At 36.8% G+C, this 22120-nt stretch overlaps 1 protein-coding gene and 1 pseudogene across 3 annotated transcripts in view; both read left to right on the top strand.

The window, feature by feature from the left end:
* BAZ1B (bromodomain adjacent to zinc finger domain 1B) overlaps positions 1–22120 on the top strand; it is a 68677-nt gene that overhangs the window by 33504 nt on the left and 13053 nt on the right. For all 3 annotated transcript variants that reach the window (XM_019754960.2, XM_019754962.2, XM_019754961.2), the window contains exons 7-13: positions 837–2538; positions 6569–6707; positions 7297–7430; positions 10334–10439; positions 11324–11422; positions 14329–14506; positions 16392–16574. In XM_019754960.2, coding sequence (XP_019610519.2) covers positions 837–2538; positions 6569–6707; positions 7297–7430; positions 10334–10439; positions 11324–11422; positions 14329–14506; positions 16392–16574 — 2541 coding nt within the window. The remainder of the gene's footprint in view (positions 1–836; positions 2539–6568; positions 6708–7296; positions 7431–10333; positions 10440–11323; positions 11423–14328; positions 14507–16391; positions 16575–22120) is intronic.
* Positions 8993–9491, top strand: LOC141570655 (large ribosomal subunit protein eL33 pseudogene; annotated as a pseudogene).

The following is a 22120-nucleotide window of genomic DNA, read 5'->3' as shown; positions in this document are numbered from 1 at the left end:
ATTAGCAGATTTAAAGTCGTGGTGGGGTTGAAGGATTGCAGAGTTGGGATGCTTGAGGGAGTGAATTAGAAAGATGTGAGGGGATGATCAAAGAGAATGATACGAAATTGAGAATTTAGAGGGCTTCTAGCTACTAATATATTCATGGGAATGAGTTCTGGAGTTATGGGGAGACAACAAAGGGGGGTTTGAGAACTAGGAGGCCGTGGTCACGGTGGCTTTTTATTTGTGAGCAGTGTTTTTGTTGTTGTTAGTATACTCACTGATACTTTTAATAAGAAACCATACTTCTGAATTTAGACAAAAATTCTTACACAGTAAACGCAGTAAACTTTCTCTTTAAAAGCATATACTACCCCCCATTGAGAACAAATGCTTAAAGGATAAAAATCCAGTCCTGGCTCAAGAGCAGTACTTTTGAAATTTCTCACATGTTGCCATTCCTAGATAATGGATATCCTTCATCCGAGATCCATGGATAAATTCTGAAATTGTATGCATAGTTTTTGTGTGTTGTTTCTGAGGAAAGGGTTCATAGTTCATTAAAGTATTTAAGAACCTAATCTGTATATAAACAGAAAGCTAGTTGCATAGCAGAAATGTCTAATATTAGAGCATAGATTTTTAAGTGTGGGTATCGAGAGTATTTTGTGTTGATATGGCTAAAACATTAGCTAACATTCATGTGTTTGTTTTTTTCAGGGACATAGTGTCTATGAAGAGAAATGAATATGTAGTTTTACCTGAATAGTAGAAAGAGGGCCTTTAGGGTGCTTAAATATTGCTTCTTTAAATTAGTTTTTAAAATTAATTTTGCTCCTGTTCTTAAATTCTAGTACATGACTCTCAACCCTTCTACTAAGAGGAAAAATACTGGATCCCCAGAGAGGAAGCCCTCAAAGAAATCCAAGACGGACAGCTCTTCTCTGAGCTCACCGCTAAACCCTAAGCTATGGTGTCATGTACACTTGAAGAAATCCTTGAATGGCTCCCCACTCAAAGTAAAGAACTCAAAGAACTCCAGATCCCCAGAAGAGCACCTGGAAGAAGTGATGAAGATGATGTCGCCTAACAAGCTACACACTGACTTTCACATTCCTAAGAAAGGCCCGCCTGCCAAGAAGCCAGGGAAGCACAGTGACAAGCCTTTGAAAGCAAAGGGCAGAAGCAAAGGCATCCTGAATGGACAGAAATCCACAGGGAATTCCAAATCTCCAAAAAAGGGCCTGAAGACTCCGAAAACCAAAATGAAGCAGATGACTTTGTTGGACATGGCCAAAGGCACTCAGAAGATGACACGAGCCCCCCGGAATTCTGGGGGTACACCCAGGTCCTCGAGTAAACCTCATAAACATCTGCCTCCTGCTGCCCTCCACCTTATCGCCTATTACAAAGAGAACAAAGACCGGGAGGACAAGAAGAGCGCCCTGTCCTGTGTTATTTCCAAAACAGCCCGTCTTCTGTCTAGTGAAGATCGAGCTCGTCTCCCAGAAGAACTGCGAAATATTGTTCAAAAGCGCTTTGAGCTTCTAGAGCACAAAAAGAGGTGGGCCTCTATGTCTGAAGAACAGCGCAAAGAATACTTGAAAAAGAAACGAGAAGAACTGAAAGAAAAGTTGAAGGAGAAAGCCAAAGAGCGGAGAGAGAAAGAAATGCTTGAGAAACTAGAAAAACAGAAGCGGTATGAGGACCAAGAGTTAACTGGCAAGAACCTTCCAACATTTAGACTGGTGGACACCCCCGAAGGGCTGCCCAACACTCTCTTTGGGGACGTGGCCATGGTGGTGGAATTCCTGAGCTGTTACTCTGGGCTCCTCTTACCAGATGCTCAGTATCCTATTACCGCTGTGTCCCTTATGGAGGCTTTGAGTGCAGAAAAGGGTGGCTTTTTATACCTGAATAGGGTGTTGGTCATCCTCTTACAGACCTTACTACAAGATGAAATAGCGGAAGATTATGGTGAGTTGGGAATGAAGCTGTCGGAAATCCCTCTGACTCTGCATTCTGTTTCAGAGCTGGTGCGGCTCTGCCTGCGCAAATCTGATGTTCAGGAGGAAAGCGAGGGCTCAGACACAGATGACAATAAAGATTCAGCACCATTTGAGGACAATGAGGTCCAAGATGAGTTCCTGGAGAAGTTGGAAACCTCTGAATTTTTTGAGCTAACATCAGAAGAGAAGCTGCAGATCTTGACAGCACTCTGCCACCGAATTCTCATGACATACTCAGTGCAAGACCACATGGAAACCAGGCAACAGATGTCCGCAGAGTTGTGGAAGGAACGGCTTGCTGTATTAAAGGAAGAAAATGATAAAAAGAGAGCAGAGAAACAGAAACGGAAAGAAATGGAAGCCAGAAATAAAGAAAATGGAAAAGAGGAGAATGGGTTAGGCAAAACTGATAGGAAAAAAGACGTTGTGAAGTTTGAGCCCCAAGTAGATATGGAAGCTGAAGACATGATTAGTGCTGTGAAGAGCAGACGGCTGCTTGCCATTCAGGCTAAGAAGGAGCGGGAAATCCAGGAGAGAGAAATGAAAGGTAAAAACTTATGTTGAAAGAAAAGGGGAAGAAGCCCTTTAGGAGATAGCAAAAGTAAGGAAATTACTGAGGTAATGGTGGAGTCTATTTGTCATAACTGTGTAGTTATTTCTGTATGTAACAACCCAGGCCCTACTACGTATGTAGTATTCTAGCAGGAGTGTTCAGCCTGGCACTCTGCAATTCGTGATAGTTTGGCTTAGAGTAATGTGATGTTAGCATCTTTTCTGGCTTTTCTGGTTTGTACCAATCCACAAATAGGCATAGTGGAAATAACATATGACCTGGAAATTGCTGGTAAGAGTTCTAACCCCACCTCTGACTTAGCTGTGTTCCTTGGGGCAAGTTACTTATTCGTGCCTCAGTTTCCTCATATGCTTAAGATTGTTGTAACAATTGAATGACAAGGTATTTGAAGCTGTCAGCATAGTTGCCAACTTAGATATTAATATATATTAAATTGTTTTATTAAGATTTAAGAACATAAAAATTTGGGGCTTTGTTGAGAGCCCCATTAAATCCGAACTTTTAAATAAACAGCTTTATTAAGAAATAATTCATATACCATGCAATTCTTCCATTTATAATGTACAATTCAATGTTTTTCCTTTTAACACATTCACAGATACGTACAACCTTCACCACAATTTTAGGACATTTTTATCACCTCAAAAAGAAAGCCCATACCCTTTGGCTATTATCACTCCACCCTCCCATCCTTCCCAGCTTTCAGCAACTACCAGTCTACTACTGTTGCTAAAGATTTGTCTGTTTTGACATACATAAATGGAATCATATAATATGTGGTCTTTTGTGCCTGGCTTCCTTCACTTACCATAATGTTTTCAAAGGTTCATCCATATAGTAGCATGTTTCAGTAGTACTTCATTCCTTTTAATAGCAGAATACTATTCCATTGTTTGGATAGACCACATTTTGTTTTATCCATTAATCAGTTGATGGACATTTGGTTTGTTTGTACCTTTTTGGCCATTATTAATAATACTGCTATAAGCATTGGTGTACAATTTTTTGTGTGGACATATCTTTTCATTTCTCTTGTGTATATTCCTAGGAATGTAATTGCTGGGTTTTATGGTAACTCACCGTTTGAGGAATTGAGCAGGTCTACTTAATGTGTGGACATTTTTCAAAGTGGCTGTACAATTTTGCATTCCTACGAGCAGTATATGAAGGTTCTGATTTTGCCACTTGTCTGCATCCTCATCGACACTTGCTGTTATATGACTTGGATTATAACCGTCCCAATGGTAGTGAATTGGTATCTCACTGTGGTTTTGGTCTGCATTTCCTTGATGACTGATGACGCTGAACATCTTTTCATGTCCCTGTTGGTCATTTGTATATCTTCTTTGGAAGAATGTTAATTCAGATCTTTTGCCCATTTTCAAATTGGAATTTTTGTCTTTTTTTATTTTTGAGTGGTACGAGTTCTTTATATATTCTAGATATAAATCCCTTTCCTATCAGATATATGATCCCATGTATTTTCACCTGTTTTTATGCATTGTCTCTGTGCTTTCTTGATAGTGTCCATCAGTTTTTTCCTTTTGGTTGCTTGTGGCTTTGGTGTCATCTAGGAACCCATTGCCAAATCCAAGGTCATGAAGATTTACCCCAGTGTTTTCTTCTAAAAGTCTTAAAGTTTTAGCTCTTACCTTTAGGTTTCTGATTCATTTTGAGTTAATTTTCATATATGGTATGAGATAAAGGTCCAACCTCATTCTTTTGCATGTGACTATCCAGTGATGTCCCAATGTCTTTTGTTCAAAAGATTTTCTTTCCCCATTGGTACCTTTGTCAAAAATCATTTGACTATAGACGTGCATCAGTCTATTTCTGGACTCTCAATTCTATTCCATTGATCTATATGTCTATCCTTACACCAGTATTACAGTGTCTTGATTACTGTTGCTTTGTAGTAATTTTTGAAGTGGGAAAGTGTGAATCCTCCGACTTGTCTTTGTCAAGATTGTTTTGGTTGTTCTGGGTCCATTGCGATTCCACGGTAATTTTAGAATTACATGTAGCTTGTTAATTTCTACCAAGAAGCCAGCTGAAATAGAGGTTGTTTTGAATCTATACATCAATTTTGGGATCTATGGATCTAATAGACCTATTGCCATCTTAATGATATTTTCTGTTCTGATCCATGAATATGAGGTTTTCCATTTATTTAGATCTTCAATTTCTTTCAACAACGTTTTATAGTTTTCAGAGTATAAATTTTGTCCTTCTGTTAAATTTATTTCAAATAAAGCTCAATACCCAAGGGTTCTGCTTTGCCATTCCTCATTCTGTATTTGTTTCTCCCATCTTGTAGCATGTGATCCCAGGCTGTCATCAGTATCGTTTACTTACTTGATCAGTTTTCTGCGTACACAAAATTAGTTTCAGAATTGCTGTCACCACAGTAAACCTACTAAGTGTCTTAGGTGGTTTTTTTTTGGTCATTTACACTATTTTGATCACTGTTACAGTTTCCAAACTTATGAAAATTTCCAGCTTATAAAATGAAGGTGGTAAAAACCATTTATTTGTCAAAGTTGGATATTTAGAATTAGATAGACAGATACTAGAAATAGTCTTAAATTATATGTAACAGATTTTAGGTTAAGTCTAACAACTTTACTTTAGTGGTTCTTTCATTAGAAAATACGTAATATCTCTTTTATAACAATTTAGGTTATACTGTTTATGGCCATTGAAATGTTTTTACATATATACGCACACCATGTGTGAGTATGTGTATATATGTACTTTCCAATTTGGAAGATGCTATGTATACTTGCATTCGGATTAGTGTTATTTATATCACACTTCAGCTGTGTTTTACCTGAAACATAATGATTTCTTCTTGAGTTTCTGTGTGTTATATTTATCTTATCATAGGAGAAAAGCGAGGCAGAAGATACTGTATTATTGATATAGAGAAACGGGACAAAGAATATTAGTATTTTGCCACGGCCAGTATTTGAATTAGAGTTCAGGTCTTTCATATCTAGTTCAGTGCTGTAACCTCTGACACTAAATTTGGTCTTCTTTTGACTACTTGCCCAGATTCTTTTTTGTTTGTTTGTAGCTGCAGGAGAAGAAGCTTTTCCTTTATTGTGATTTGACCATCACTCTTTATCATTTACATTTGTGTACAGACCTCTACTGAAATCATTGTTGGGAGCATAGTTTCATTCAGACTAGAAAACTGTTTATTAAAAGGTAACAAATGCTATGTTGTGTTTAAATAAATGAGATTTGTCTTAACTTTTTAAAAAATAACATGGTTAGACTGATAAATTTTCCAGATTCTCATCATCTTGTAGATGTTTAACTGGGCTTTTGTTGTTCAGGGAAATTTCAGTTGGGATAGAATAAACCCATATAACGAATGATCAGAAATTGATTAAAACTTTTTTTATGTCACTAACAGTAGTAACTTGCTGAACAACTCAAAACATAGTGTTCAGTATGCAGTTACTGTTATTATCCACAAGTGCTTCTCTGCCCCTGTTTTTCCAATTCTTTTTCTTGTCACCAAGGCTAATAAGCTGAGTTACTATCAAATTCCTCCAAGGCTGAAATTTGTTTTATCTTGAAATAGCTATTCTAGTTTTATTCATCCTGATCATTTTGAGGATTGTATGACTGGTCCTATCATGTTTCAGTTAATTCCATTTAAGGACTGTTTAAGGTTACATTTATAATTAATTATTAATAAAATAAAATTAATTTAATTATTGCAATTAATATATTATATTTTGGAGAGAAAAGATTTTGCATTGAGCTGATGGCTGAGATATCACCAAAATTCAAAGCTCATTGAAGGACCAGATAGAAATTGCTGTTGTCACATGTCATTTCTTATAACAGATTGGAATTAGGAGGAAAAACTTTAAGGTTTGATGCAAATCGACTTTATACCAGGCACTTTGTACTCCATATTTTATTTAAGTTGTAAGAGTGGAATTTACTAGAAAAAAAAAATCTAGTTGATTCTTTTTGTCTTTAACAGTGAAACTAGAACGCGAAGCTGAGGAAGAACGAATACGAAAGCACAAAGCAGCTGCTGAGAAGGCATTCCAGGAGGGAATTGCCAAGGCTAAACTCGTCATGCGTAGGACTCCTATTGGTACAGATCGAAACCATAATAGGTAAGTTGAACTGAATTTTTGTCATCTTGTAGGGCCTTTATGTTTTTACTAGTTATGAAACTGTTAAGTATTAGGTTGGTGCAAAAGTAATTGCGGTTTTTGCAATTGTTTTTAACCTTTTAAACCGCAATTACTTTTGCACCAACCTAATACGAAGACTAGGCAAGCTTCCCTGTTCATGGATTTTGGAAACAGAATTGCTTATCACATTCATTGAGTATTTACTCTGCCAAATGCTAGGGTTACAAAGTTAAATGAGACATGACCCTGTTCTTGAAGACACCAGAAATATGGAACTTATAAATTATGGTGATAGGTGAAATGTGAACCAGATAGAGGTCTTTGGAAATTGTAATATATTTGAAATGCATACATTGTCTGGAACCTAAAGTAGAGAAATATTAGAGTTATGAAAATTACAGATAAGTAAACAAGACTGAAATTCCAAAACTTTTGGTATTCTTTGCTTTACTTTATAATTTGTATATTTCTGAATGTTCAGTAATATTCTGTAATCATCTGCCCAAACAACAAAGTCATCCTGTGCTCATGATGTATCATGTTATTAATATGTAGTTGTGATTTGTAGATACTGGCTCTTCTCTGATGAAGTTCCAGGATTGTTCATTGAAAAAGGCTGGGTGCATGACAGCATTGACTACCGGTTCCACCACCACCGCAGAGACCACGCAGACTCTCCCGATGAAGATTACTGTCCCCGTAGTACGTATATCTGTTAGTTACTTACCCTGCTCAAGTAGGGTAAATATTAGGACTCTTCCCTCTGTCACCTTTTCCATTCGCAAAATTTCTTTATTGCCTTCTTAGGTAGATGCATGTGAGTGGGGTGGGAGAATCTGAAATGTACAGAAAGAAGGGAGGAAACTAACATTTTGATTATCAACTTTGTTCAGGCATAGTGTAAAAAGATAGAGCTTGGAAACTACTCGTGTAAAATCTAATTCTCAAACAAGATGTTGACAATAGATTTTACACGAGTAGTTTTCAAACTTTGTTTCTTGGAAATTGAGGTAAGAGGGATAAGAAGGCAGTTTATGTCTTCTTCCACTTTTAAAATTCATTTATTCAGTATTTATGGAGCGTCTCTTATTTGCCTACCAATTTTTCATGTGCTGTGGTACGAGATAGCAAATAAGACAGATAAGGTTCTAAATGTCATTGAACTCAAATTCTAGTGAGGCAAAACAACATCTAACTAAAAATAAGTGACTGAGGAGGTCAGGAAGGGGCAGATTATGTTCTTTTCCTTGATCTGGGTTCTGGTTACATGGGTGTGTTCAGCTGGTAAAATCAATACAGAAATGTACTTTTCTAAGTATATATATGTATATCTTTTCGAGGTGTGTATGTATATATACATACTCAGTATATATATACACTCATATATATATACTGTATATATGTGTGTATATATGTATATGTGTATATGTATATATGTATGCATATACATATACATGTACATATATACATGTGTGTATATGTGTGTGTGTATATATATATATATATACACACCTACATACTACATACACACACACACACACACACAGTTGACCCTTGAACAACACAGGTTTGAACTGCAGAGGTCCACTTGTATGTGGACTTTTTTCAATAAATACCTGGACGGTTTTTGACCCACGGTTGGGAGTCCATGGGTGTGGAGGACTGACTACAGATTTTATTTAGGGGACTTGAGCATCCTCGGATTTTGGTACCCGAGGGGGCTCCTGGAACCAATCCCCTGTGGATACCGAGGGGAATTAAGTTTTTGGTGAGTCAAAAGTTTTATGTGGCTTTTCGACTGCACAGGGGTTTGGTGCCTCTAATCTGTGTTGATCAGGTGTCAACTGTATAATATTGCAAGGAAGAAATTAAATATATATTTTTTTAATTAAAAAAACCCAGATGGTTAGGCTAGATCAGGTTTTCTCAACCTCAGCTTTATTGACATTTTGAGCCAGATAATTCTTTGTAGCAATAGTGACAACCAAATCGGTCTCCGGACATTGCCAGATGTCCCCTGGGAAGCAACATGGCTCTGAGTTGAGAACCACTGGGTTAGATGATCACAAGCTTCCTTCCAGCTCCACTTTCTATAACCTAATAAAAATTGCTTCTCAAATATTAGATTATGTTTTTTTGAGAAGCCTGTTTTTAAAAAGTAGTTTTCCTTCATTTTAGAGGAACTTGTAATCCAAATTACAAACTCAGGAAATTGTTAAATATGGTAATTAATATATAGCCCAAATTTCAAATTTAAGGCGTTTTCGTGTTCAATTATGTTAAGTGCTAGATTGTAATACTTAGTATAAAAGTCTATTTCTGGCCTTTTCTGCCATCTTGGGGCTTGTGGAGGCCTACTGGGAACAGGACTTCTAAAATGACAAATTTGTCTGGAAGGCTGTGGTCCAACGCCATTTTTGCTGGCTATAAGTGGCGTCTCCGGACCCAGAGAGAGCGCGCAGCTCTTAAAATTAAAGATGTTTATGCTTGAGATGAAACTGACTTCTGTCTAGGAAAGAGCTGTGCTTATATGTACCAGGCCAAGAACAACACAGTGACTCCTGGTGACAAACTGAACAAAACCAGAGTCATCTGGGGAAAGGGAACTTGCACTCATGGAAACAGTGGCATGGTGGTTCATGCCAAATTCCAAAGCAACCTTCCTGCTAAGGCCGTAGGACACAGAATCCACGTAATGCTGTACCCCTCAAGTATTTAAACTTACTGAACAGTAAATAAAGTGGATTTGTTCTCAAAAAAAAAGAGTCTAGTTCTGGTAGACTCTGTAACCTCATCTGGTAGACCCCAGGTGAGGGCAGTTTGAGGGCAGTAAGTTGAAGTCAGCATCTTCAGACATAGAGATTCCAATGGGTTGAGAGACTGAATGTGTTTCAGAAACTTAGTGACTGTCCTTAGAAATTGGGCCTCCACAGTTACAGCTCCTGAGAGAAGGTTGGCATCCAAATCCCTTCACTTCTAGAGCATCCTGGTAGATGTTGTTGCTTCATGTTTTCTAGTTCTAGCATGGCAGGATCTCACCAAAATTACCTGACTGAAAAGATAAAAAAAAGATTGTGTTAGTATTGCAGGGGTGAGAATGGGAGCAGGGGAGCAAACCAATCGTAGTATTAGGTAAGACTTCAAATATTGGCATAAGATCTATCTATCTTTATTAATGTCATATGTTAGTGTATAGGAACTGGTTTACAAAAAAGGTAATCATGTCTGACCTTTGAAGCTTCCAGGGATAAGTTTGTAGTAGATATGTTTTGATTGACTCTCACTACAGATGCCTTTGTGTTAATATTGGAGTAAATTATTTATTTGCTTTGATAGAAAGAGATTTAATCATCCCCCTCCATTGTAAGTTGTGTAACTCTTAAACTTTGAACTGTGCAATGATTCAGCTGTATAGAGAGCAAATATCTCAGATAGTGTGCTATATGTTAAGATTTTTAAGAGAAGTTAGCATCTATTGTATATGTAGATATATTTAAGATGCAGCATCTGTGTTAATTGTTGGATTTGATGTAGTGTACTGCTTAGGTTTGAAACTAGGAATTGGATATTTACTATTTTCAACTTAATGTATAAATTTTTCATAGGTAAGAAAGCAAACTTAGGCAAAAATGTAGGTGTGAACATACAACATGGACCAGCAACAGAAATCGCTGTAGAGACCACCACCCCCAAACAAGGACAGAACCTATGGTAATGTGAGCATTCATCTGGTTGCTCTTTCTTTTCCCTTTTCAATGTAAGAAACTATTTAATATAATGATACCAATGAGTTAGTGATTATTAAGGTCATTTTGTGTGACTTTGATTTCTTGGATGTGTAAACTCATTGCTTTAAAAGCAGACTTGATTTTTTGATAAGGAAATATTTGTTTGTTCTAAGGTTTGGAAATTTTATTCCCCGCCCTCATAATGTAACCTTGTATACTATATGATAGATGTGACATAGTGTTGGAAATACTTTTCAGTCTATTTGGTAATAGAAGTATTTAGGATTTTCATCTTCATTAATTAAAGAATAAAAAATTATATACATAGCCATTAATCTTCTTTTGTGTCATTCTGCTTTCAGGCAGGGAGCTAGATTTTAAAAAGGTCCTTTGGACTTTGTGATTGCATTAACTGTTTTAGTTATGTTCATCTTTGGTGTAATGACTGTTGATCTTTTATTTTTGGATATGTTTACTCTTTGAAGGTGTGCGGACAAATATGCCTATTAACTTTATAAAATTTGCCTGATTATATTTTAGTAAGAAACGTTGGCTCCAATAGCCAGTGATAAAGTTAACATTAAGCCTCATAGAAATAGTAAATTGGGGCGGCTGGTTTGCTCAGTGGTTAGAGTGCAGTGCTCATGACACCAAGGTCTCCAGTTCGATTCCCTCATGGGTCAGTGAGCTGCGCCTCCACAACTAGATTGAAGACGACTTGACAGTTCCCCAATTAAAAAAAAAAAAAGTAGTTCCTATTGTAAGCAAGTTTGGGATTCTGCTCTCCCAACTCCCACCATCAACCCTAGATCCCTTTCTTAGTTTGATCTCCCTCCCCCCTTATTCAGCTCTGTTTTGCCCCTACAGGTTTTTATGTGATAGTCAGAAGGAACTGGATGAATTGCTAAATTGCCTTCACCCTCAGGGAATACGAGAAAGTCAGCTTAAGGAGAGATTAGAGAAGAGGTAAGGATTTTCATCTTGCTCCTCACATGTTACTTCTCTTCAGCATTAGATATTATAAGTACCTTAGAGGGTTTTTATTTTTTTATTTTTGTTTATCTGTACACTTAAATTTTTAAAAATGTCTGTAACTCTTTTATATTCCTTTTGCTTGGTATTTTCTTGGTACATCATGCTTGTTTGGAAAAATATGCATTTAAACCATGTATACACAGGGTAGCAGGACTAGTCATTGAATAATGTATGCCATGCACCACGCTGAGAGCCGCTTTGTAGGGAGGAAGCCTTGCAAATGCAGTTCCACATCAGCTGGTGTTCAAAAGTTTTCTCTCATATTCAAAATAGCCAAAAAACGAAAATAACCTTAGTGTCCATCAACTGATGGATGGATAAAGCACAATGTGGTTTGTGTATCCATAAATTCAGCCAGAAAAAGGAATGAAGTACTGACACATGCATTGACATGGATGAACCTAGAAAACGTTTTGCTGAGTTAAAGAAGCTAGACTTAAAGACCACCATATTGTCATCTAGAATAGGAAAATCCATGGACAGAAAGCAGATTAGCAGTTGCCAGGGGGTGGAGGAAGGGGAGAATTGGGAGTGACTATTAGGTATGGGATTTCTTTATGGGGTGATGAAAATGTTTTGGAATTAGGTAGTTTTAATGGTTCCACAATATAAAAACCACTGAAAGTGTATGCTTTAATATTGTGAGTTTAATGTTATGTGAATTACATCTTAGAAACCCCCAAAATTCACAACAAAATCTGTTCTGTGTACAAAATTAGCATCAACTCCATCTGGATTTGCTAGTGTCCTTCCTGTTCTAGCCATTGTTTCTATCAAAGCCAGGACAAGGTTTTGCCTTAAGGCCACCTTTAATTTCTGACCGCGTGCATCATGGTTGAATTTAGGTTTGATTGAAGAGAGAAGGAAAATACCATTCAGTATATACTGTTTCCCCAAAAATAAGACCTAGCCGGACCATCAGCTCTAATGCATCTTTTGGAGCAGAAATTAATATAAGACTGGGTCTTATATAATATAAAATAAGACTGGGTCTTATATTAATTTTTGCTCCAAAAGACACATTAGAGCTGATGGTCCAGCTAGGTCTTATTTTCAGGGAAACACGGTACATGTTCTGCAACTTTGCCAGGCTTTTGTGAGTGATAATGGGTACATCTACTGGTTTTAGCCCACTGCTTAATGTGTAAGATCAGTTAAATTTATATTCTGAATCATGCTGCATTGATACAGACATGAGACTAGGCAAATTAAGAAAGACAAGGGAAAATGTCAGTACTCAGAACCACAAAGGAGTACAGTTCTATAATGTTCCTTCTGTTTAAATATTTGCTAGGTACATGTGTTGGATTGAAAGGACTTGATCCGTTCACTAAATGTGAACGGATCAAATCCTTCCATTAAAAGGTTAGAGATTGTCAGGATTAAAAACAAAACTTAACTTTTTTCCTTTGGTTTTGTTGATCATTAAAAAAACCCACTTCATTTTGTTTGGTTTTGTTTTAAACTTTTTAAAAGCTGTCAAATAGTATAAAGCCTTTGGGACTTTCTGCTCTTTACTCAGCACTAAAGAGCCATCAATTTTTTTTTTTTTTAAGTAACTGAACTTCATCATTTTCCTTTCTATATACTGTTCCAAGACACTAATATTTGTGAATCTGCCCCAGTTTATCTATTTCTCTTGTTGATGGTTATTTGAGTTGCTTCCCCTGGGGGTAACCAAGGGGATAGGATAATGTATCACCATTTGAGGTTCAGATTTATAAAAAATATATATGCTCTTTATAAGAAAATAAGTAAAGTGATGAAGGATATAAATTAAAGGGTGTGCAGTCAATTATAGCTCAATTAAAAAAATTTATTTTAAAGTGTGCAAAAAGCTAGGCCAGTTGGAAACTATAAAGAAATAGTTTTTTCTGTTAGATCCATTGAACATTTGTAAAAATTTGTCACATACTTAGCCACATAAACAAACTCAACAACTTAAAAAGTAGAAATCTTCAGGATACATTCTCTAATCAGATTGTAATAAAATTAGAGATAAATTCTTTAAGATGACTAAAAAAATAAAAGGGAAATTATGTTGTATCTAGAAAGCAATGGAGACTTCTTTATAAAGAAAAACAGCAGGACACAATGAAGTTGTATTCAGAGGAAAATAATATTAAAAACCCTTACTATTAAGAAAGGATGGGGAACTTAGTAGTCAGATGTCCTTGAGCTTTAGTTTTCATTTTGGTGTAGGAAGCAAACATTAAGGTTTATGGCCCACCCAGGGTAGGTAGTCTTATTGAAGTCTTTTTTGCTGGGACCTCCTCAAAGGGTTTAGTGTTAAGCTTTAGTATGTAGTGTTTAGCTTTAGTGTTAAGAGTGAACTTGAAGGTCCTTATATAGGTTTTCAGTTGAAATCATGTATCTTCTGTGTTGTGAAGTATTTCAGGCAGATGATTTAAAGTAGTCTTGGGTTGGTAGCAATTCCTGACAGCTGACATAAGCAAAGTGCACATTCTTTGGAGGAGTACAGCTTCACAGCAGGCTTCAAAGAATTCCCACAGAGAAAATTCCAAGAAACTCATGGTAAAAAAGTTACAAAATTCACAAACCAGGTACCGTGATGAATGAGAGCTAGGAATTGGAACCCACTTCAGACACTGGAATTCATCAAATACAGAATAAAATAAGGGTTTTTAAAGTTAATCTAGAATAAGAGAGATTTGAAAATCTGTTCAAGAAACATGAGACTACTAAAAAACACCAAAGACAGATGAAAAAGATCTAAATGTTTTATAGAGGTAAAACATGTTATTCAAGGAATTGAAATTTATAGACTATCTTCAGAATTCCTTTATTTTCCCTCACACTTGCTTCAACTTTTCTAGGTACCAGGACATTATTCATTCTATTCACCTGGCCCGAAAGCCAAATTTGGGTCTGAAATCCTGTGATGGCAACCAGGAGCTCTTAAACTTTCTTCGTAGTGATCTCATTGAAGTTGCAACAAGGTTACAAAAGGGGGGTCTTGGTTATGTGGAAGAAACATCAGAATTTGAAGCCCGGGTAAGAACATGAAACACCCTTTGAAATCTCTTACTCATGGAAACCCAATTTGGAATTGTTCCCTGATATTGTTCCTGACTTCCCTAGATGATTCTGGAAATCATACATTTGGGTTTGTCTTGAAAGACACATGTGGCACCAAAACGTATTTTCCCTTTGTCATCTTATGCTGGTATCCAGAAAAATTCATTAGTTGGCTCAGAACCTTTGTTTAAAAAGAGGTTTTCTGTTAAGTTGAAGAAAACCGGCACTGGAGCCATAGTCCTGTAACATTTAACCTGTCTATTCCCATGTGGTGCTTGTGCTTTTAAGGTATGAAACATGATTGTGTATCCTGCTTTTGTCCATTCTTTACACCTGATCAGCTCAGAGTTACGCTTATATTGGGCAACACACATGCTGTTAAATGGGTCCATTTCAGAGCCCATTTATAGTCCCATTATTTGCTGCTCAGTAGGACCCGTAAGCGGTATAGGCGAAACAGTTCAAGAGACCTGATCGATACTGCACTTTAGATAGGTTTAGGTGTCAAAGATGGAGAGAAGATAGGAGAATACTATCCATCAATTATTATTGTAAAATGTTTTGTTACTGATTTTAAATAATAAAGTCCAGATTAACTCCAAATAATATATAGGGTGCCCAAAAAATGTATACAAATTTTAAGAAAGGAAAAAACTATTAAAATTGTAATACTCAATAATACAAGACACGTTTGACTTCTGCAGTTACAAGAGGTCCTCAGGGTGGTTGCCATCAGTGTCCAGATGCTTCTGATTACAGCGAACCACTATTTGAGCAACATTGACCAGTGTCCACTTGTATACATTTTTTTGACATCTTGGGTATTTGTGGGTCGTTTCAAGTTATTCATATGCATTATTATATTCGTGTGAATATAATATATATTCATATGTATTATAGTTGTGATTTCTATAATCCCCCCCCCCCATTTCCCCAAATTTATGAACACTTTCCATTTCTTTAAGTCTTTATATCTTTTGGGGGTACATACTAACCCTTGGAGTTGATAAAATCTTAAATCTTCTGTCAGAGTTTGTATTTGCTATTTGAAATAGCAAATTATATATGCATCTTATGTATGCACACCTTATATATGCAACTTTTTTCTTTTAAATTAGCCTGGTTATGAATTCTTGGTGCATTTCCTGCGGAAAAGAATTTAAACAACTCTGTGTTTTTTAAATGATTTTTAAAATTATTCAGCCCAAAGCACTTCGCCATTTTAAAATATGTATTACTTTTTTGTTTACTTAGGAAATGTTTATCAGTTGCCTACTTTGTGCCAAAATCAGCCCGTTCCTTGCTAACATCATCCTTGGGGTATCATCACTCTTTGTTTCTCTTTGTGATTTTAAAATGGTATCTTTTAATTGGCAAGTCTTGCGTGACAGAGAAGGCAGTCTTCAGTATTGAACAGCATGATTTGGTTCAGAGTGATTTAGTTTCTTTTCCCTCATTCATAAAATAAATGTGAGGCTTAGATGAGGTCAAGTATGTAAAGCATATTACCTGGCTTACAGGTAGTAAGCCAGTAGGTCAGAAAATTTTTATTCTCGTCAGTTTTTCTTTGCCTTGGGACTGTAGTTTGCACATAATAGGCACTCAGTTACTGAATGAATGAACGAGTGGCCTAACTTCGTAAGTAGAGCAACTGGCAGCATCTCCTGGATCCCTCCACTGATGAAATGGACACAGTCAGCTACTTTTAAATGCAAAAGCCATACACTGAATTGAGGAACCGGGATCAATTAATGTTATGTGACCCATTGCGGTTAGGTTGTTCGAATTTAGTCAAGGATAGTCTCCTTTCATCTTTCTCTTGGCCCTTCTCTCAATCTGGTTTTTAAATCAATTCCTGTAGGTGATCTCATTAGAGAAACTGAAGGATTTTGGTGAGTGTGTGATTGCCCTTCAAGCCAGTGTCATAAAGAAATTTCTCCAAGGCTTCATGGCTCCCAAACAAAAGAGAAGAAAACTACAAAGCGAAGATTCAGCAAAGACTGAAGAGGTGGATGAAGAGAAAAAAATGGCAGAGGAAGCAAAGGTATCTATTTAACGAAGATAGAGTTTTATGACTGTAGAAGAGTGTGATTTGGTTTTAAAATAGTCTAACCCTATGCTTTTTAGCTACTGTAAGTACTGTTCCCTGAGCCATTCTTCCATTTTTGTCACTTGCACTGAATTTTGTGATTTTCAAACTGGCCTGTGGAACACAGGCCTGTTTCTAGGGCTGGGTAATGGATCAGAATGCTCCCCCCTAACAGAGCCAATTCCTTGGTGGTGGTTTTAACATTTTTAAAAATTGTGGTAAAATATACATAACAATTTAACATTTACTGTTTTTATATGTACAGTTCTGTGTCATTAAGTACATTCACATTGTTTTGTAACTGTCACCACCATGCATCTTCAGAGCTTTTTCATCTTCCCAAACTAAAACTGTGTTTATTATAAACACTAAACTTTCCATTTTGCACCCCTCCCACCCTGGCAATCACCATTTTCTTATTGTGTCTATATATTTGACTATTCTAGGTACCTCGTTTAAGTGGAATCGTAGAATATTTGTCCTTTGGGACTGTTGTACTTAACATAATGTCTTCAAAGTTCATCCACATTGTAGCGTGTGCCAAAATTTTCTTCCTTTTTCAGACTGAATAATGTTCTGTTGTATGTATAGACCACATTTTGTTTATTTCTCTGTGGATGGACACGTGGGTCACTTTCCAGCTTTTAGCTAATGGGAATAATATTGCTATGAACATGGGTGTACAAATATCTGTTCCAGTTCCGATTTTCAGTTCTTTTAGGTATATATCCAGAAGTAGAATTGCTGGATCATACAGGTATTCTACTTAATTTCTTTTTATAGGCCCCAAATTTTAGTAAGGTCCCCATTTATTTGCTACTAAAAACTGAAATAGCATATCAAAAAAAAATTTTTTTTAATTAAAGTTTATTGGCGTGACAATTGTTAGTAAAGTTACGTAGATTTCAGGTGTACCATTCTGTATTACATCATCTATAAATCCCATTGTGTATTCACCACCCAGAGTCAGTTCTTGTTCCATAACCATATATTTGATCCCCTTTACCCTCATCTCCCACTCCCCGCCCCCTTACCCTCTGGTAACCACTAAACTATTGTCTGTGTCTGTGAGTTTTTGTTTCTCATTTGTTTGTCTTGTTCTTTTGTTCTTTTTGGTTTATATACCACATATTAGTGAAATCACATGGTTCTCTGCTTTTTCTGTCTGACTTATTTTGCTTAGCATTATATTCTCAAGATCCATCCATGTTGTCACAAATGGTCCCATTTCATCTTTTCTTACCGCCGAATAGTATTCCATTGTGTATATATACCACAACTTCTTTATCCATTCATTTATCGAAGGACATTTTGGTTGTTTCCATGTCTTGGCCACCGTAAATAAAGCTGCAATGAACATTGGAGCACACGTGTCTTTATGGATAAATGTTTTCAGATTTTTGGGGTAGATACCCAGGAGAGGGATTGCTGGGTCATATGGTAATTCTGTTCGTAATTTTTTGAGGAACCTCCACACTGCCTTCCATAACGGCTGCACCAGTCTGCATTCCCACCAACAGTGTATGAGGGTTTCTTTTTCTCCATAGCCTCTCCAACACTTGTTACTATTTGTCGTGTTGATGACAGCCATTCCGACTGGGGTGAGGTGGTATCTCATTGTGGTTTTTATTTGCATTTCTCCGATGATTAGTGATGTTGAGCATTTTTTCATATGTCTATTTGCCATCTGTATGTCCTCTTTGGAGATATGTCTCTTAGGGTCCTCTGCCCATTTTTCAATTGGGTTGTTTTTTTGTTGTTGAGTTGCATGAGTTCCTTGTATATTTTGGATATTAGCTCCTTATCGGAGGCACTGTTTGCAAAAATCTTCTCCCATTCAGTTGGTTGCCTCTTTATTTTGTTGATGGTTTCTTTTGTTGTGCAGAAGCTTTTAAGTTTGATATAGTCACATTCATTTATTTTAGCTTTTCCCTTGCCTTTGGAGTCAGATTCATAAAATGAAAAAAAAAAAATTGAAATAGCACATCAAAAAAAATTTTTTTTCAAATTTTTGAAAAACAGAGAACCTAATGTACCCTGCCCTAATTATGCTCCAGCCAAACCACACAATGTTTTCTTTTTTACATTCCTTCCACACAAATTACTTGCTTCTAATTCTTGATATTGGGTTTCATGTCACTGACTTCAGGCCTCTAAAGCACACTGGCCATACTGAAGACAGATTAGTGCTTCTTTGGGTCAAGTAAAAAAGTGGAACTAAAGTATATTGAAGTCATTCAAATCAAATTATATAGATTCCTTATAAGTTACTGGTATCAAGGTAGACAAAAAAGATGCAAGAAAAAAGACATCACAGAACATACCATAGGGTATCGGAATATTGGTATACAGTCTGTCCGAGCATAGAGTAGCTTTCCTTTTTATTTAATTTCTTGAGAAACTGCCATAACGTCTTCCATAGTGGCTGCACCATTTTATACTCCTACCAGCAATGCACAGAGGTTCCAGTTTCTCCACATCCTTGCCAAAACTTAGGTTCTGTTTCCTTGATAGTAGCCTAGGATGTGAAGTGGTATCTTGTGGATTTGATTTGCATTTTCCTAATGATTAGTGATGTTGAACATCTTTTCAAGTGCTTATCGGCTAGTTGTCTATCTTTGGGCAAATGTCTAATTTAGTCCTTTGGCTATTTTTTAATTGGGTTGTTTGTTGTTGAGTTACATGGGTTCTTTATATTATCTGGATATTAATCCTTTATCAGATATATGATTTGCAAATATATTCTCCCATTCTGTGAGCTGCCTTTTCATTCTGTTGAATGTCTTCTGATGCCTAATAGAAATGACAAGAAGTTCAACTTAGCTATTTCTTTTGTTGCCTCTGCTTTTGGTGTCATATCCAAGAAATTATTGCCAAATCCAATGTTGTGAAGCGTTTCCCCTGTTTTCTTTGAAGAGTTTTAGCTTTTATGTTTAGATCTTTGATCCATTTTCAGTTAATTTTTGTAGATAGTAAAAGGTAAGGGTCCAACTTCATGTTTTTGCATGTGCATATATATGTAAGTTTGTGGTTTTCTAATTTTAAAAGCCTGTTCATTGCAAGTAAATCATATGTGAGAGGTAAATAAAATATGAAACAATCTTTATTTTAACTTCACTCCCCAAGAATATCACTTTCTAATAGTTTGACCTGTTTTCTGTGTACATACAGTGACGGGTTTGTTGGTGTTTACAGAATGGAATTTTCTGCATGTTCTGCAGTTTTGTCACTTGTCATCCTACCCTGAGCATCTGTCCCCTCTCCCTGTGAGTCCATGTAGATCCACCTGACAGTGTGTTGGTTTTGCTAACATCTCAATGCCTTACTGATGAATATTATGTTGTCTCTGTTTTTTCTTTATTAGAAAAATTAGCAGATCTATTTTTGTCTGTTACGGGTATTAGATTTCTGCTTAAGATTACTTAAGAATTAAGAATTATTTGAAAACACTACCTTAAGGGAGAGGTCCCAGCCATTATCCAATGGAATACTTTCCTCTGTTTTTTGATTTCTCTCTCTCCGTTTCTCCCTATTTCCTTTCACAAACAACTGGTAACTGGCCTGTGCCAGTCACCGTGGTACATCTGGAGCTTATAGTGATGAGTACAAAGCCAGAAGTTTGTGCCCTCGGGAAACTCAGTTTGAGTGTGAGAGATGGTTAGAGGAGTGTGACAAGTACCGAGGATGATAAAGGAGCCGTCCTCGGTTCACTGTGAGGGATACCTAGGGCAAATGAGAGGACTCCCCAGAGGAGACAGCCTAGCAGCTGGGTTTGGAAGAATAAGTTGGAGTTAATCAGTTCATGTGAGGGGCCATAACTTGGTTAGATTGAGTTGAAGTTGGCCTTCTTATCATAGCTGCCCTCCCAGTTTACACAGAATAAGTCTGTTCGCTAAAGCTCCTCAGATATTTGAACACAGTTGTCATGTTCCCGAGGCCAAGGGTGATAGGTGCTACAAGGAAGATCATTTTGGGGAAGAGGTAAGCAGAACAGGAAACTAAGGCTCACTTAGATGAAGATTTAACATTTATGAAGTAGGCTCAGAGACTCCATGCCCATGTCGTTATTGTACTGGGATTTAGTTCTCACCTTCCTGTGTTCCTTTTAATGAGTATACGGCATCCAGGTAACTAGATGAAGTCTAAGACATTAGATAGTAGTCTCCTTTGCTAAATCTCTTCTCATTAAGCATGATTTCTAGCCTTGCTGAGTACTACATGGGTTTTGTTTTACACTTGATTTTAGCCAAAAGGCCGAGAAGCGATACATGGATTTTGTTTTTAGTTTTGTACAGGAGAGTCTTTCTTAATGTGATCTTTCTCTGCCGTTCCTTTACCTGTAATGTTTTCTTATTGAGAACTAGTAGATGTAGAATTCTCATTAAGTTTTTTTTTATTTTAGTGCTCACCCCATAGTGAAGTAACCTCTTTTTAGCTTGTCATATGAGACTTTATTCTTAGCTTGATTAGGGAAGAAGATACGAGCACTTTGCAGGTTTAATCTTGGGGCTCAGACACGTAGTAAGTACACAAACGGAAAGCATGGAAGAGTTTCTTGGAAAATCAGGTTGCCTACTGAGTAGTTCAACAATGTTCTCCATTAAAATGGCATTATGCCCTGCAGTTCCCCACTAAAGGTCATCTTTGCCACAGCTCTGAAATTTTCTACTGTCCTTTGCTTTGAAGGCTTCCCCTTAGCATGGACCAGGCTTTTTTAAACTGGCGCTGTGTTGTTGCATGAACTAATATCAGTCTCTAATCTGGGCTTCAGTTTCCTTATGTATAAAAGTAGATTATCTCTCAAATCTCTTTTTGTAATAGTCGATAATTTCAAATATTTAATGCTTATTTCATTTTCTTGTATTAAATGGTAAAGGCATTGTATAATTTGGCAAAATCTTGGGTTCTGTTAGGCTCTCTGTTTACTTAACTTTGGATGCATTTATCCTGACAACCTGATTATGTTTTTCCATTTTATATATTATTTTGTGGAAGAATGTGGTCTAAAGCCTCATTATATTTTTGCCAAGATATGATACTGCCTTTTTACTATTAGGCTAAGGGATTAATGGTGACGTGCATGTAAGCTAGCTTCCCCTTGGTTCTGTTAATACCCACTTCTAACTAGGGACCAACTTTATTTAAATGTGCTAGGGAATTAGAATTTTTCGTCAGAGTACTGTGTCTAGCCTCCCAGTAGCACTGCACGACAGAGAGATTTACTGGATGCCACCACTGTTGAACGTCAGAACTTTATCTTGCTGTTGTTCTGTTTTTAAAAACACTGCCGTGAATATGGTAGGGTTTTTTTGTTTTGTTTTGTTTAATGTGCTGGACTGTTTGGAATTTTGTGCAATGGGATAAGGCCAGGATGTTCTGTCAAATCTTCGGTGCTTAATGTTTTTACCCTCAGAATTCAAAGCTTGTTGGAGTCTAGGCTGATCTAGATGGATAACTCAGTGGATATAAAAGATCCTAGTGATTATCTAGTATGTGTCCTG

Source organism: Rhinolophus sinicus, linkage group LG03 (assembly GCF_036562045.2).
Source record: "Rhinolophus sinicus isolate RSC01 linkage group LG03, ASM3656204v1, whole genome shotgun sequence".
Classification (NCBI taxonomy): domain Eukaryota; kingdom Metazoa; phylum Chordata; class Mammalia; order Chiroptera; family Rhinolophidae; genus Rhinolophus; species Rhinolophus sinicus.
The sequence above is the reverse complement of the archived record's forward strand: the minus strand, read 5'-3'. Positions and strand labels throughout refer to the sequence as shown.